At 37.1% G+C, this 14,847-nt stretch overlaps 1 protein-coding gene across 3 annotated transcripts in view; it reads right to left on the bottom strand.

Moving 5' to 3' along the window:
- NKAIN3 (sodium/potassium transporting ATPase interacting 3) overlaps positions 1-14,847 on the bottom strand; it is a 349,000-nt gene that overhangs the window by 171,808 nt on the left and 162,345 nt on the right. For all 3 annotated transcript variants that reach the window (XM_033072062.2, XM_033072081.1, XM_033072071.1), the window contains exons 2-3: positions 14,567-14,704; positions 5,516-5,596 (exon numbers count right to left, since the gene is read on the bottom strand). In XM_033072062.2, the coding sequence (XP_032927953.1) occupies positions 5,516-5,596; positions 14,567-14,704 (219 nt within the window). The remainder of the gene's footprint in view (positions 1-5,515; positions 5,597-14,566; positions 14,705-14,847) is intronic.

The raw sequence follows: 14,847 nt of genomic DNA, 5'->3' as shown, positions 1-14,847 counted from the left end.
CATCAGTTGAGCAGACAGCACGAGTTTTGTCTGTAACAGAGATCTAATCTCTACCAACAGTGAGCAGCAATGACAGCGTTGTCTCCCCTTTGCTGTCACACAGCTGAACAGTAAAACCCCACCTCTGCACATCCAAAATTTGCTGTCAGCCTCCCAGGAGACTTCACTAGGGTCCCCTATTTTCTGTGTCCCTTCACACCTTCTGGGGAGAAAAGCCAGAAACACTTCAAGCTCCCCAGCTGGAATGACAGTCATGATGAAATGTTTAAGACTCTTAATCAAGAATGAGGTTTTGAGTCTTCAACTTGTTTTCATTTTTTGAATTTAAACACTCCTACCCAAAACAACCCATGGAAACGCACTTGGGTTTTTTTATCTTGACAGAGGTTTGTTTCCATAGATCAAAATCAGTCGAATAGAAGAGTTGTGTCCATTATTAAGGCTTTGTAACAGCTTTAGATCCTCTTCAGTGTCCTTATTATTAAAAAGCTTCTCCTGGCCTCCAACCAAATCTCCTTTGCCATATGCTCAGCAAATTATTTCTTGCTCTTCTTCCCAGAGGATATGAAAAAAAACCCTTCCTCCACATTAAAGTCACTTACATGTGAATAGATGCACAATGACCTATCCTCTGCTTAGACTAAGGAAGTCCTTTATCCTCCATCTATTGATTTTCCATATAGGTTTTATGGATGCTGCCAACTTCGCCCCTGAGCTTTTTGGAGTGGTTAATTCTATGGAGCTAATTATGATGATAATTAAACCAAAATAATGGTCTCTGCTTTCTCACTTGCATCAGCACAAGTTAGAAAGAGAATCACTTTTTCTTTCATATTGTTAATGTAATTTCAACCAATGCTCTCATTTCACATTTAAAAAAAAGACACAAGCCCAAGCATACACCATAACATCTCTATTAATACAAATTAGCATTGGTTCTGAGCTTAACTTACTCTATTTGAGATGATTAGATATAATTGCACAACAATTAAGGATTGACTGACATGCACCAGATGGAATAAATCCAATTTCACAAGTAGCCAGTAAAAAGTCCACATAATTAACCCTCATTCTGATATACAACATTTTGTTTGGAAAAGAGCACTAGGTTTCCAGTCTGTCAGCATTTTAATAAATAAATTATTAGTCCATTTTCTCCTCAGATGGAAGAAATAATTATTTTTATCAGATAATGCTATCCTCCAACCACAGATCCATATAATAATTTGGCCTATAGTTCTGTCTCCAGTTCAATAAAGCTGGATAGGAACCCTACAAACTTTGATCATCCATTGGCCAAAGTACATATTACTAGGAAAAAACACACGAAAAAACACTATTTCATTAAATGACATAAGCAAAACTTCCTTTGGCTTCAGGGGAAAGGCTAATGAACTTGGTGCCACAGGCACATCAGAGAGCTCACATTCATTCAATATGTAAAACTAAGGACAAGATAATAAACATAAGCTGTTTAGAAGTAGTTTCCTACTGAATATATGAGTGTGTGTCAGGCAAATCCTTAGCCAAAAAGAATTAGAAGAGTCTGACATAGAGCTCAATTTTGAGAGCAAAACTTAAATCCAGAATGAGGCATGGTTCATGGCAAAGAAGCATGCCATGGAAAAGCCATCCAGGACAAGCAGAAATATCACAGAAAAATAAAAGAGCTCATCAACACTCCCCAGTTGCTTAGGTAAGGTATATGAAACAACAGGAGAAGTGTACAATACCACAATGCTGCTATACATTTACCAAATAAAGGTTTTAACACTTGGGAAGTAACACCAGTAACTCACAAATACGAAAGCAGCAGAAAAATGGTCTATAAAAAATTGGAATAGCAAATGATAAATACAAATGAATACAGCCATTTTCATACTGCATCTGAAATACTGGAGGGATGTTGATGCCTGGAAATGTAAACAAAAAAATCATTAACTGTACACTCTAAACAGAGGAAGACTCCTTTGTACAGGGGTACATAACATCTGTATTGCTGCAGATGGAGGGCTGGCTTATACACATTAGAAATCATGTGGTCCATATTTAAGCACATACAAAACCAGAAAAACAGTTTGTGTTTTTGTGTATATACTTTAAATTGCCTGTACTCTGGAATGTGACAATTAGAACTTGTTTTCATTTAAAGATTCAGAATGAGATCAAAATGATTAATGAGCTTATATATGGATGCAGCAAGCTGCCATCCTGCAGTGGAGAATTAAAAGGTCATGTTATAATAACAGCTTTGTTTCTCTCATATGGAATGGTTAACACTAAAAATTATGTTTCCAATTTCAGGAAAGTAGTGAATGGAAAAAGACAGGCAAATGTCATTTATTTCATGTGAACAGTTTCACTGCTGCCAAAATCAGAAAAAAAATTTAATACAAGTAAAAAAGGTGCATATAGATATATTTCTTTTATTTCTGACCAAATACAATTTCTTTAGCCCAGAAAAAAAATATTACAATTTTATTAGCACATCTGTAATGTAAGTGAAAAAGGATCTTGACCTCTATGTTGTTTATAAGGCAGTTAAAGAGGAAAGAGTTGCTCATTAGATTTCTCCTGACAACAGCCAGCTGTGGGAGAGCTATGTTTATTTCCCTTTTGCACCCAAGATGACTTGAATCTATATCATCCTTTTCCCAGGAGACTGCCTTAATCACCATAGTGTAGCTATTGGAGGGTGCTTAGTTTATCAAGAAAATTATAACTGAAGGTAATTGAAGGGAAAATGTTTCAAACTTTCACAGTAAATAGGCCTACATTACCTATGTCCTTCTTATTCTCATTAAAATTTTTCATTAACTGCAGTGGAACTTTCTGGCAGAATTCAACAGTGAATATTCAAAGGAGATCCTCCTCTCCACTTCAGAAATAAGATCTGAGCAAAATTTCAGCAGTGGTGGGTTTATATTACAACATTTGAAAAGTCTGTCTGCATTGTATGCATACTCCATGGGCAGGTACTGAATTAAAATTACCATTTTTTATTGTACCAAATTAGATTTTCAGAAGTGTTCATGATTGAAGACTTAATAAACTGATGAGACTTCAACCAAGAGCTAACTCATTCTGGTCAGAGCAAATACAAATATGGTAGTGCTTAAAAACAAACAAACCAACAGAAATCAGTCACCTGCCAGACAGCATTACAATTTTCCCTGATAGTATGTCAACAGAAGTTTAAAATTGTAATCAATCTGCATTCGTTTCAGAGACACAGCTTCTTTTTCTTTCTTTAATGAAAAAATAGAACAGTAGGAAGAAAAAGAAAAGCTAATATCACTTGCCAAGATTTCAATGCTGAATAAACAATGATACTTGGAAAGCTTATTATGGTGTTTGATTTCCCAGCCACACTAATGTACTCTGATAACAGCACTTTTCTATCATGTCTGACAGCACAGGAACATTTCTAATGGAAGAAATGATGAATTTTTTTAACTAGAATCTTGAATAAAATGTGAGTCCCAATTAAAGTTGGTGTGACATATTAACCAAATGGTAAATACCCAGGATTTTATGCATATGGGGCAAAAAGACCTTAGTCTCTTGAGGGCCTCATCATGTCTAGCATAATTTTTAGAAAGCCCAATAAATAGACTCAAAATACCATGATGTACTGAAAAATTTTCTTGATTCTGTCATTGCTAAGTTGATATCCATACTCATACCTTTGGCATACATAATTTATACAAGGGCAGTTAACTTCCATAGAAATAATTTTGTGTTTATCATCTTGTTGAGAAACATTTTTCAAATGACATTATAAACCACAAGATAAAAGTTCCACAAAAATGTTGAGATTAACTGAAGTATGCACAATAAAAAGGATTTTTGTCAACTGCCAAGTAGTATTTTTGCTACTATTTCTCTGCATTGTGATTTGCCATACAGGTTAAGTAAGAAGAACAAAAAGTGAAACACAGAAGTGAAACTGGAAGATGCAGGATTTCAATTCATACCTGCTGATTTATAAACCTCTTAACTGAGGATATGATCAGAATCCATTGCAAACAAATTCAAGGGTCAGACTTTGCTTCACTTCCTAGGTTGTTAGATAAATATATTACTCACACATAAAATATAATAGTGACCACAAAAAGAGACATGACCTAACTAAATAAAAGTATACAACCTCTATGTATCATAAGAATGAACAATTATTTGGCTATTCATCATTTCTATGCGTTGCTCTTCTGTTATCTAATAGATTTTTAAGTCAGAACATACCATTAGGATCATTTATTTTGATAATCTATGAAGGGTACTAATTTCTTTATCAAGCTGTGACTTCTCATGAGCTACATATTTGAAGGAAAAATAAACTGTTGCAACTTCTCATTACAAAATTTTATCACCAAAGGAATCTATCACTGAAAGCTTAAATTTAAATGGAATTTCTACTGAGTAGATTAAATATTATTTCTTATTAAATTGGTTTCATCAGTTTTCTGTTTGTTGTCAACCAAAAGCTAGGAGTTGTAATGCTAGCAAGTACATAGCTCAAAAATGTTCCACTCTGAACTGAGTGGAGTAGACAATTCACAGAATCACAGAATGGGTAAGGCTGGAAGGGTTCACAGTGAGTCATCTGGTCCAACCTCCCTGCTCAAGCAGAGCACATTGCACAGGACTGCATTCTCTAAAAGCGTGGCATGAATTAACAGCGATGCAGCTCATATCACCAAATCTGCAACCAGTAACAGTGACATTTATTCTACTGATAATGCCGGGATCAGCCTGTGCCATGGGCATACTGTGCCCGGAATCATTTAAATGTGATAAATGTGGTAAACCAAGATCTGTATCATCTGTGTCCAGTTGGAGGATAAAAACTAGCAGGTCGTGCATGAAACTCCTTGCAGATACAAACATAACCTATGCTAACATAAGTGCTACCTCGAATGAACACACATCTCTTGATAATTCCAGCAAACATTTCTGCTCTAATCAGAGGATTGAATAAATTGGTGACCTAGAGCTCTGAGTGTCATATAAAGGAAAGTTTTACTCAGATGTGACAAAAGTCATCCTTTGCCATTTGTTCTTTTTTATAAAGAATTAACATTCTCACTGTGAGATCAATTTGCTCAAGAAGTTATTACATTAACCTTCTTAGTAATTTTCTTTCAAAGCAGTCTTGGAAATTCACACTTTTTACACACGCTTGAAAATTCAACCAAAATGACACTGCCTGCTTTTCAACAATCAAAAAGGACCTCAAATTTACAACTGAATACCTTCCCACCTCTTACCTGAGGATGGTACTTCAGAAGGCAACTGTAATTCAGATTCATTGCATTTATGTACTTCAAACCCGTGGCTATTTACTAGCAGGGAGAAGTTCAAACATTACAGTTCCTGTTGGAGAGAAACTCTGAATATCAAATTGTATGTTCAAACAAGCACATTTTTCCTCTGTGGTTCCAGTCTTCCAAAATCTGAGAGTGCTGCTGTTGAAACACCCTCCCATAAACCTGAAGAAGGATAAGTGACCTACCTTAGAGAGCCCGCCTACTTCCAAATAGAAGCAGATAATGAAAACATTCCAGGTGACCCACAGGGCAGTCCACACCGTGTACTGAACACAAAAAAAGAGAGAAAAATAAAACGTGAACATGAAACTACTTCATACTGAGCAGATCAATAGTAAAAAAAAATGATATCAATAAACATTGTTCTTCTGGGAACAGCCAAGAACAGAGAGTTCAGAAAAGGAGCTCCCCCTGCAGAAGTCCCCTAAGATCCACCGGAAATTACAAATTCAATATTCATTGTTGTACTAAATAAATATCAATAAAAAAGATTTATTCTTTACAGTTTTACACTATCCTACTGATATCAATTAAATTCAAAATGCTGACTGAAACACTGGTTTTGGGACAATTCTGAGTCATTTTTAAATCATAATTTAGCTCTTTTAAGGAAACTTCAGACAAGCAAAACACCTTAAATAAGTAAATATTATTGAAATAACATTTAAATATTATTAAGAAAGGTACAACAAAAAAAACCACCACCAAAGAAAACAGAAGATCTATTGATCTGTTAAGCTAGATTGTTTTCTTTTTAAACAAATAGGCAAAGTGTAAACCTGATCACAGCAAAAAATACTTTATTACATTAAAATTAGCTCACTACTTCTCCAAACCTTTTGCCATGAATCTGATCCTACAAAGCACACTTTACAGTTGAACATACCCATGCCTCTCCTGGGTTCTCCAGCATTGTATTGAACTCATACACCACCCACAGCATGGACATGACATTAATTCGTCTACTTTAAATAATCTTTTGTATTTTAACTGCCAGCACAACAGACTGGCACCATTTCTTTATGGATGCACTGTTTCCTGACATACAGCTGTACACTATTCCCAATGAACTCTCCACCTCAGCAGTTTTTCATCCTGATGGGCCAAGTGTTCGTGCAGTCAGTTCCACTGGAACAAACGCAGTGAGCAGCAGCACTGCCACTTTACACTGGCACACACAGAGCCTTCACAGAGAGAACTGCTCCTTAGAACTTTGGCAAATCTACTTAGCTGCGGCCAGATGAAGTTAGTACCTATTGTTTTGCTTCAATATAATCATTAAAGCTCCACAAACTGATCTATAATGCATTGCAGAAGTGCCATCAGTTTGGCTTTCTTGCGCAGTTTTGGGTTTTGTTTCCCTCCCTGTCATGCTAATGAAAGGTTCAGGTAAAAAGGATTGAATTTTTCCCCTCCTTGATTACTCCCCTCTACATAGGGCCATTTCTGTACACCAAAAAGGTCAACTGCTTTAATATAATTTCTTCTGAGGTAGATAGGCAGTTGGACAATGGCACAAGAAATAGGAACCAAACATTAAGAACCAAAACATTGGGCCATTTCTTCTGTCTTACAGAGAAGGGCAGTGTGGCAACTGAAGGCTGGGTTATTATAAAATAGGTAAAGCTGTTGTGGTCTATGAGCAATATGAGATCTGTACTGGTCATATGACACCTAGAGTATATCGCATTTTACTACATTTGTTGACTTTGTAGTAACTTGATGCCATCATCAACTACCAATTTCCTAACATTTATATTCAGAATATTACATGCAGAGAGTTCAAAATTAATTAACAACTCACACAACGCCAGTTGCACGTAAAAAGCAAAATCAAGACTTTTTGGGAGTATTCTCCTTTCTAGGAAAGAATTTTTTTTCTCTCTGTGAACTAAATCTGTCACCACAACAAAAGGAATTCTATTTGATCTGCCAGGCCAAGCCAAATCTGTTAATGGCCTCATTCTGGCCCATGAGCACCAATGCTATGCTGTGCAGGCAAAAACCGTCTGAGCCTGCTTTCCCAGGCTATGTTTTACATAGTTAGGGGCAGTTTGGTTCCTGATCCACCATGAGGTTTACTGAAAGAGAAGTGCAGGTGCAAAGCAGGTGTGCACCTTGAAACCCAGCTGCTGTGTATGGAGAGAATGCCTACACTCTCGCTGAACTGCAGAAATCTAAAATTGAGCTCCATTTGCTTTGTAAACACAATAATTACATTATATTCAGTAATTAGTACTATATATATTTTTTAAGTATGAAAGACACTGTCTTCTTGGATATTCAAGGAGAAAGTTCTTTCTTTGCATAGTTTTGTAGGTACTTAAGGAAAGGTTGTAAGACAGCAAAGGCAAGAAAGCAAAATTAGGAAATGTCAGAATTTGGTCTGTGCATGCAACATAATTTTTCTATTTTGTGGCTTTGCAATACAATCCAAACATAAATAAAATCATCATAGATGTATTTTTATTTTAAAGAATCTTACCTCTCCTAACACATTTTATGAACAGCTAGCTCAAGACTCCTTTTCTCCTTGTGGCTCAGACCCTGCTCTGAGGACAGAATAATAATTTCCTCATGAGGTTTACTGAGATGCTCATCGCTTTAATGTGTGAGAGCTGCACAAACATTGACTAATTTATTTTATGTTATAAGGGAATGATACAGCTCTCAGAATGCAAATGATGTTCTGATACATGCAGAGATTACATTCAGAAGTATTCAGACATTATAACCATCCAACTTGAGGTCCTTAAGAGTTCATTTTTCAGAATGCTGGAGGTTATACACTCAGTTTATAAACTCACTGTTCAGCTCCCTGTGGCTGAACGTGCAGCACTTGTGCAAATCAGACCACAAGGTCTCAAGACAAGAATCCAGAATGCAAGGGGAAAACAAAGCATGTGACAGATTTTGTTTTAGTGACTCACTTTGTGTCAAAAGAGGTTTCAGTGGTTGAAAGCAGAGATAAAACTCAGCTGCTGAGCATAGCCTTCACAGCAAAAGCAACCCTTTTCTTCTTGGTAGTTTCTCACTCTTCCCACTGTCTTCTGTTTTCTGAAAATCAGGTTTCTATTCTACATCTGTGATCACCAGAAAACCCCCCAATGTCTTTCCTTTCTACTGAAACTGAGGCAACAATATAAGAATGATTACGTATCTAGTTCAACTCTGCAAATATATAAAAGAATCATACTAAGACTGCACAGAAGGGCTTTAATAGCAACTTTCCTAAAATTTTTAGTGCTTCTTTCTCAAAAAATTGTAATAGTTTCTGACATTATATGCACTGTGTAAATTTATACGTATATAGCTTCTAGATTAAAAAAAAACCCCACCAAGTAATATTCCATTATGTGGCATCACACTAACACCTGCTTGAGTCATTAAGGGTGTAACTTTTAGACCCATGATGCAGATTTCTTATTTTTGCTAGCAGAGCAATAGCCCAAATTTCCATCCTCTGTGTGAAGGGACACATCATGCATGCTGGCAATTTTCTCTCAGTAGAAATGGTTAAGGTCTGAGACATCAGGTCCACACTGACCCTCAGGTTTCACTTGCCTCCCAATGCACCTAACCTGTTTCATGATCTGACCTGCCATTTAACCTCTCCCACTCCATGTCCTGAACATTATCCTGTCCATCCTGCTGGGTCTGCTCACTCTTGCTTCCCCACATCCTGCAATTCCTGCCCGGTTCTTTGGCCATCCACATTCTGTCCCCCTCAGCTCTGCTGGTCTCATACTCAGTGTCACAACCCTCACCATACCTGGCATGAAGAAGGAATTTTCCACATAGGTTGAATCAATAAGAAGAGTTGGTATTTTTATTTTATACCCCAAATGATGCGTCACTTAAAAATCATCTGGACATTTTTGTATCAGATCCCCTCTAGAGAAAGGACCTAGGACCAGGTCACAATCTTTGTTCATTTTCCCCCAGGATTCACTACATCTTTTCTTGCTTTTGGTCTTTTGGACTAAGGACTGTGAGGTGTGAGGAAGTGTTTCCTCACTGTGAGGTAGGAGGGAGTATTTGAAGTCTTACCAATAATGTGGAGGGAGTAATCACTAAACCTTACAGGTTAAACATCCAAATATCCCCTTTCATAATGTCAGCCTCTCTATAACAGTGAGATTTCTATATCTCTTCACTCTACAATCATATTGAAATCAATGCAGAGATACATTTCATATATCAGTGAAATACAAACCTTTCTAGAGTTAAAACATTTGCATTGGATGGACACAACGTCACAAGAACAACTGGTTAAGGTAAAAGAAAAAAGGGAATTTTCCAAGATTGACTATTACAAGGATTGCGGGATAAGTTTAACTTTAATGAATAAATTATCTCAAGTATATTTAAATCTGAAGTGCAGCAACTACTCTGACAGTATCATTCATGGCATTACAAGGAATGAATGTTGGCTCAGGGATACTTCAAGGGAAAGGAACAACTAGTGAGTTGTCAAATTATCCCCCTGCAATACCTGACATCAGTACTTGCAGAGCCTTATTAGCCATATTTATGAAAGATGGCAAGGGAAGTGACATAAATCAGCACAATGGAGCAGTCACAACACAGGACTTGCCAGGAAGGATATTCAACGAGTAATTTTGGATGCCCAAATATTTCACATGTGTTTTCACTGTCTGTACAACATTTGCTTGAATAATGAATAAAGTATCCTATACAGCCTTTATTCTGCTGTTCTGGTTTTTTATTTGTTTGGGGTTTTTTAAAAGAAACTCTTTCCTGGATTTCCAACTATATATCATAGTATTTAATGAAACACATTAAGGCACATAAAGCAGAGATTTCCACCACAGATTTTCCCTATTTAAGTGTATTATTTTCATTTCTCACTATTTATTAACACTTTTTTTTCAGCTTTGAGCCTGGCTTTTGCAATTTTAGCTATATGACTCATCATTCAGAAGCCTTTTGAAGTTCCAAATCAGAAGTAGCAGAGGGAGAAAATCCCAAATTTTAACAAGTATCCTGTTATCATCATTAATCAATTTTAACAGCCTGAAAATCTTGCTGGTGATAGCAAGATCTGTTAAGAAAGGAAAAGCATGAACGATGAAATGGATCATAGCAGAGCTCTGAAGCTTCATGACAAGGGTGCAACAGCATAGTTAGAACTGAAATTCAGCTGCTTCTTTCTTCTTTGTAAATGTTTGGGTAAGTTTCAAATGAGCTAATATGGGAAAACCAGGAATCAGCTCTGCACTTTTATGCCCCCTGGGAGCTTCATACAGATTTATTTCAGTCACAAAATATTCAAATACTGAAAATAGCACATCCGCTTAGTGACAGGACAAATTGTTCACAACATTTATCTAAATTACTAATTAATACAAAACCTATTATAAATAATTATTGGATTTAAACTAATTAGGACACTTGGAGTTAGTGTCTCTGTTTCATAAGCTCTGAGGACTTGGAATTTTAAATATGAGCAAGTAAAATTCCTGATTTATTTCAGAATCCATATAGTCCTGTATCTGAGGGACTGTAGACAGTAAACATGAAGCACTATCTTTAACTACTTGGAATAAGAATTCTACTCAATAGAGATGCCTCATGTATCAACCACTGCACAGCAGATGATCTTAGATAGTGGGACATTTTTTTTCAGTAGAAAGCTCTCATGACAAATTTTATATCACTCAAACTAATTTCCTTATTCAGACTTTTAATCTACAATGGCTATGCTTATGGTGCAGCTCATGTGGTCACTAAATCCTAGTGATAAACTGGCCAGCCTAGGTGCAGGGCAGGGGAAGAGTCAGAAGCATGCAACTGCAATTGTTTTTACCAGTTTCTGCTGCAGCCCTTAATGAACTCCTTGGCTCTACGTACCTGCAACAAAGCCTGCTCAATTGTGCCTGCAGAAGCAGTTTCATATTTGACTGCAGTACAGATGTGCTTCAAGTTATGGTCCTACATGTACTACATTTATTCACTTACTTTCCCATTCCTTACATAGTCTAAAATTTGAGAAGACAGAACATGACACATGCAGCATAGGATGACAAAGTGAAAGCTTTTGTGTGACTTCACTTGTCAGGAAATCCTTCAGGCACAGACTTCATTGCACAGAAGACAGATTAAAAACATTCTCTTGAGGTTAAACAATAGTTCTAGAGCTGGTCAGCTGAAGTCAAGATCACCACCAGAGTATGACAGATTATCATGAGGACAGTTTGTGTGCACAGATTAATTTCCTGGAGACAGTTTATGGAAGTAAACCATTGTATCTAACATGATTTTCTATTTACTTCAGTTTTTTAATATTGTGATAGGATTATTTGGATTAGTTAAGCTGATTTCCAGGGAAGTCTTCTGGAAAAGACAATGGATACTAAGCATAATTTTCTTGAAGCAATTAGTTACTTTTCCAGTTAAACTGGATTAAACGATCTAAATCAGAAGCTTCATTAACCAGAGTACATAAGGCAAAATATTTCTTCAGCCACAGACACAGCACCAAATTCTTGGGATACCAAGCACTAACAAATCCAAAGACTTAGATGTGGCAGAAAATGGACCTATGAACACGGAAGTCCATGAAGCTCCTCCATAAATTTAAAGTTTAATTCACTACTCAGAGCCTTGGCAAGAATCTCTCTGCAATGTGCTTAATACTGAAATTCAGGACACTACTGAAGATTTGCACTACACAGACTTTAAATTTAATGTCAGCTGTAAAAGTTTACAGGTGGGCTGTCACTTATGCCTAAGTGAATAAAGCTAGCATGCAGCTGCCACTGCTAGGGGTCTTCACTGTCGGTATCACTGACACTTTCTGGGGACAGTGGACAAAGCTGAACTGTGGTTGGCACAGCCCTAGGAAGCCCAGCTTCTAGGCAGCATGTGTTGATATAGACTGGAAGATACTTAGACTATGCTCAACAAGAACTTCAAGCTGGTGTAACCCTGCACTGCTGCAGAAAGACTCCATGCACTTTTCTCCTTCCTCTGGCTATTTGTTCCCTACACTTAAATTAACACCAGTAAAGAAAATAATTCCCTTTAACCTGGATCTGTTGTGGTTTGACAGTTAACCAAGTGATTGAACTGGTACCTGTGCTGGGGCAAACACAGGGAAAGCACAGGGACTGAAGGAAGCAGCTGAGCAAAGGCAGTACTGCTCATGCTGGCTTGAAGTACTCACTGACATCAACCTGAGAGCAAGGCTAGGCAGGAGACTGAACTGATAAGTTTGGAGCTAGTAACAAGAGAAGTCATGCAACTGCTCCTTTCCCCTCCACCTCCACACTGCTGTTCATAAATACACAGTTCCAATCCCTGTCTTATGCCAACCCTGGCAACCCCTGGAACCTCACAGACTGGATTCAGGTCACCAGTTTAGCAAAAAAATCTCCACTTTTTGCTAGGTTGGTTTTCTGACAGCTTAGAAATGGAACTGACATACTGACAGGTCCAGTTAACTCCTGCCAGAAGTGGGAAAGAGGATCTGGGGAAAGTGTTCAGTCAGGGAACAGGAAGACATGACAGCCACCCCATTCTGCTGTTGTTGATTGTGAGGTCAGCTGCAGACGTTGTGTCACAGACACCCTTCAGACTTCAGGATTTGGCTCAAACTATTCCTACTTCACTGTAAACCCCACATACTATCACAGATCACTCAAAGAGGTGGTGATGGGATGAGTAAGTGGATAATCTCAGAACATTCTGAGCTGGAAGGGACCCACAAGAACTATCCAGACCAGCTCTTAAGTGAATAGCCCTTACAAGGATCACACCTGTGACCTATGGCATTATTACCACCATGTTCTGACCTAAAGCCTTGATCTTCCCCAGTAATGAGTACTGGCACCTGCTGAAGCTAGAGTTCCTAAATACATGCTTAAAAATAAATCAGAATATGAGCTCAGTTAAATCAGCATAAAGTATCTTTCTGGGGAGATGTTTCTTTCTTTAATTGTCATTCTACCTCTACTTTAGAACAACTTTCGTACAGCCTAAAATGTTCAATTACATTGGAAAAGATACAGAAACAGTCAACATCTGTTGCATTTCATTTGAAAATTAAAACAGAGCTTGCATCATTGAACAGCAGTGCTGAACCTGAGGGGCAAGAAATTTTGTAGTGTTGCACTTCAGACATGAATTTTCCACATAATTTTACAGATGCTTACACTTGCTTCTTATGTATAAAAAGGAGAGCATGAAGCAGAAAGGTGAGTCAGCAATACATGGATGCCCAGTTCTTCAATCAGAAATAATAGATAAAAGTGGTTTTTTTTATATCAATCCATTTTCAATTCATTATAGTCTGATTGTAAGCTTAGTTAACATGAGCATAATCTTGGATGCACTTTTTGTTCACTTTTAAGACACAAGAAGAATTACAGGATTCCAGGCTTGACTAGAAACTATGAAGCTTTTTAAGTATTTGTTTAACAAGTTTTCCCCAGCAGAAATTTATTTCATTCCTTTGTGAGGAAAAAGAACGATAACTTTAGCTTCTTAAAATCCCTTGCCGACAACACAACCAAAATGTTCCAAATACAGCCATTACCAGGTAACGATATAATATTCTTACATTCAAAAATGAATGTGGGGGAGGAAAAGAGATTTTTTGTTGTTGTTGGCACTGTACTTCACAGCTTTAAAATTTCTTTTTAAACCTGGCTATATTGAGAATGTGGGGAAAAAAAACAACTGAGAAGATTCAAGCTACAAGCATCAGAGGGAATTTACAATAACTTAGGGTCAAAGCCATAAATACAGGTCTTGACAAAATTACTTCTCAGTGAGAAGGAGACTTCCTTCTAACCCACGGGTCATAAGACCAAAGAAATTTCTACCATCCTTGTTCCTCTCTGCTTAAGAGAAAGATGTAGAAATATAACTTGGCCATTGAAAATGTTTTTTTTAATCACCATCAATTCTGCTAGTATGTTACAAAAAGAACAACAAATTGTACTCCATTTATTTATTTACATATAGTCTAATTGACTTGTACCATAGCCATAGTTTTGGCAGCACTTTTTCCAGGTTACCTGTTTTGGATAACGTCCCGAATCTCGAAAAATTCACTTAGTAGTCCTAAATTTGCAAAAAGACATGGAGACTTCTACAGTTTCTACAGAAATACCATCTGGTGTTTTGAAACCAAGAAAATTCTGCTTTGCAATATAACAGGTTTTATGGCAAAAAACAAACAAACAAAAAATATAATAAATGAGACTTACCACAACTATATATCGAGGCCTAAACTGGATGGTTCCAAACAAACCCAAAATGACAACTATTATTTGTAGGAAATTGCCAAGGATAGGAGCCCACTGGAAACCCAGGAAGTCAAAGATTTGTCTCTCTAATGCTGCCAGCTGTAAGAAAACACATAAACAGAACATCCACTTTTTAATTATGGGTTGGACAAAACACTTGGTATTTTCTTATTTGCACCAGGTTTCACCAGTCAGTGAGCAAAGCTGTGCAAACCTTGCTATTGCTCCTGAAATACCATCAT

This window comes from Catharus ustulatus, chromosome 1, assembly GCF_009819885.2.
Source record: "Catharus ustulatus isolate bCatUst1 chromosome 1, bCatUst1.pri.v2, whole genome shotgun sequence".
NCBI lineage: Eukaryota > Metazoa > Chordata > Aves > Passeriformes > Turdidae > Catharus > Catharus ustulatus.
Note: the sequence above shows the minus strand (reverse complement) of the source record. Positions and strands in the feature narration are given on the sequence as shown.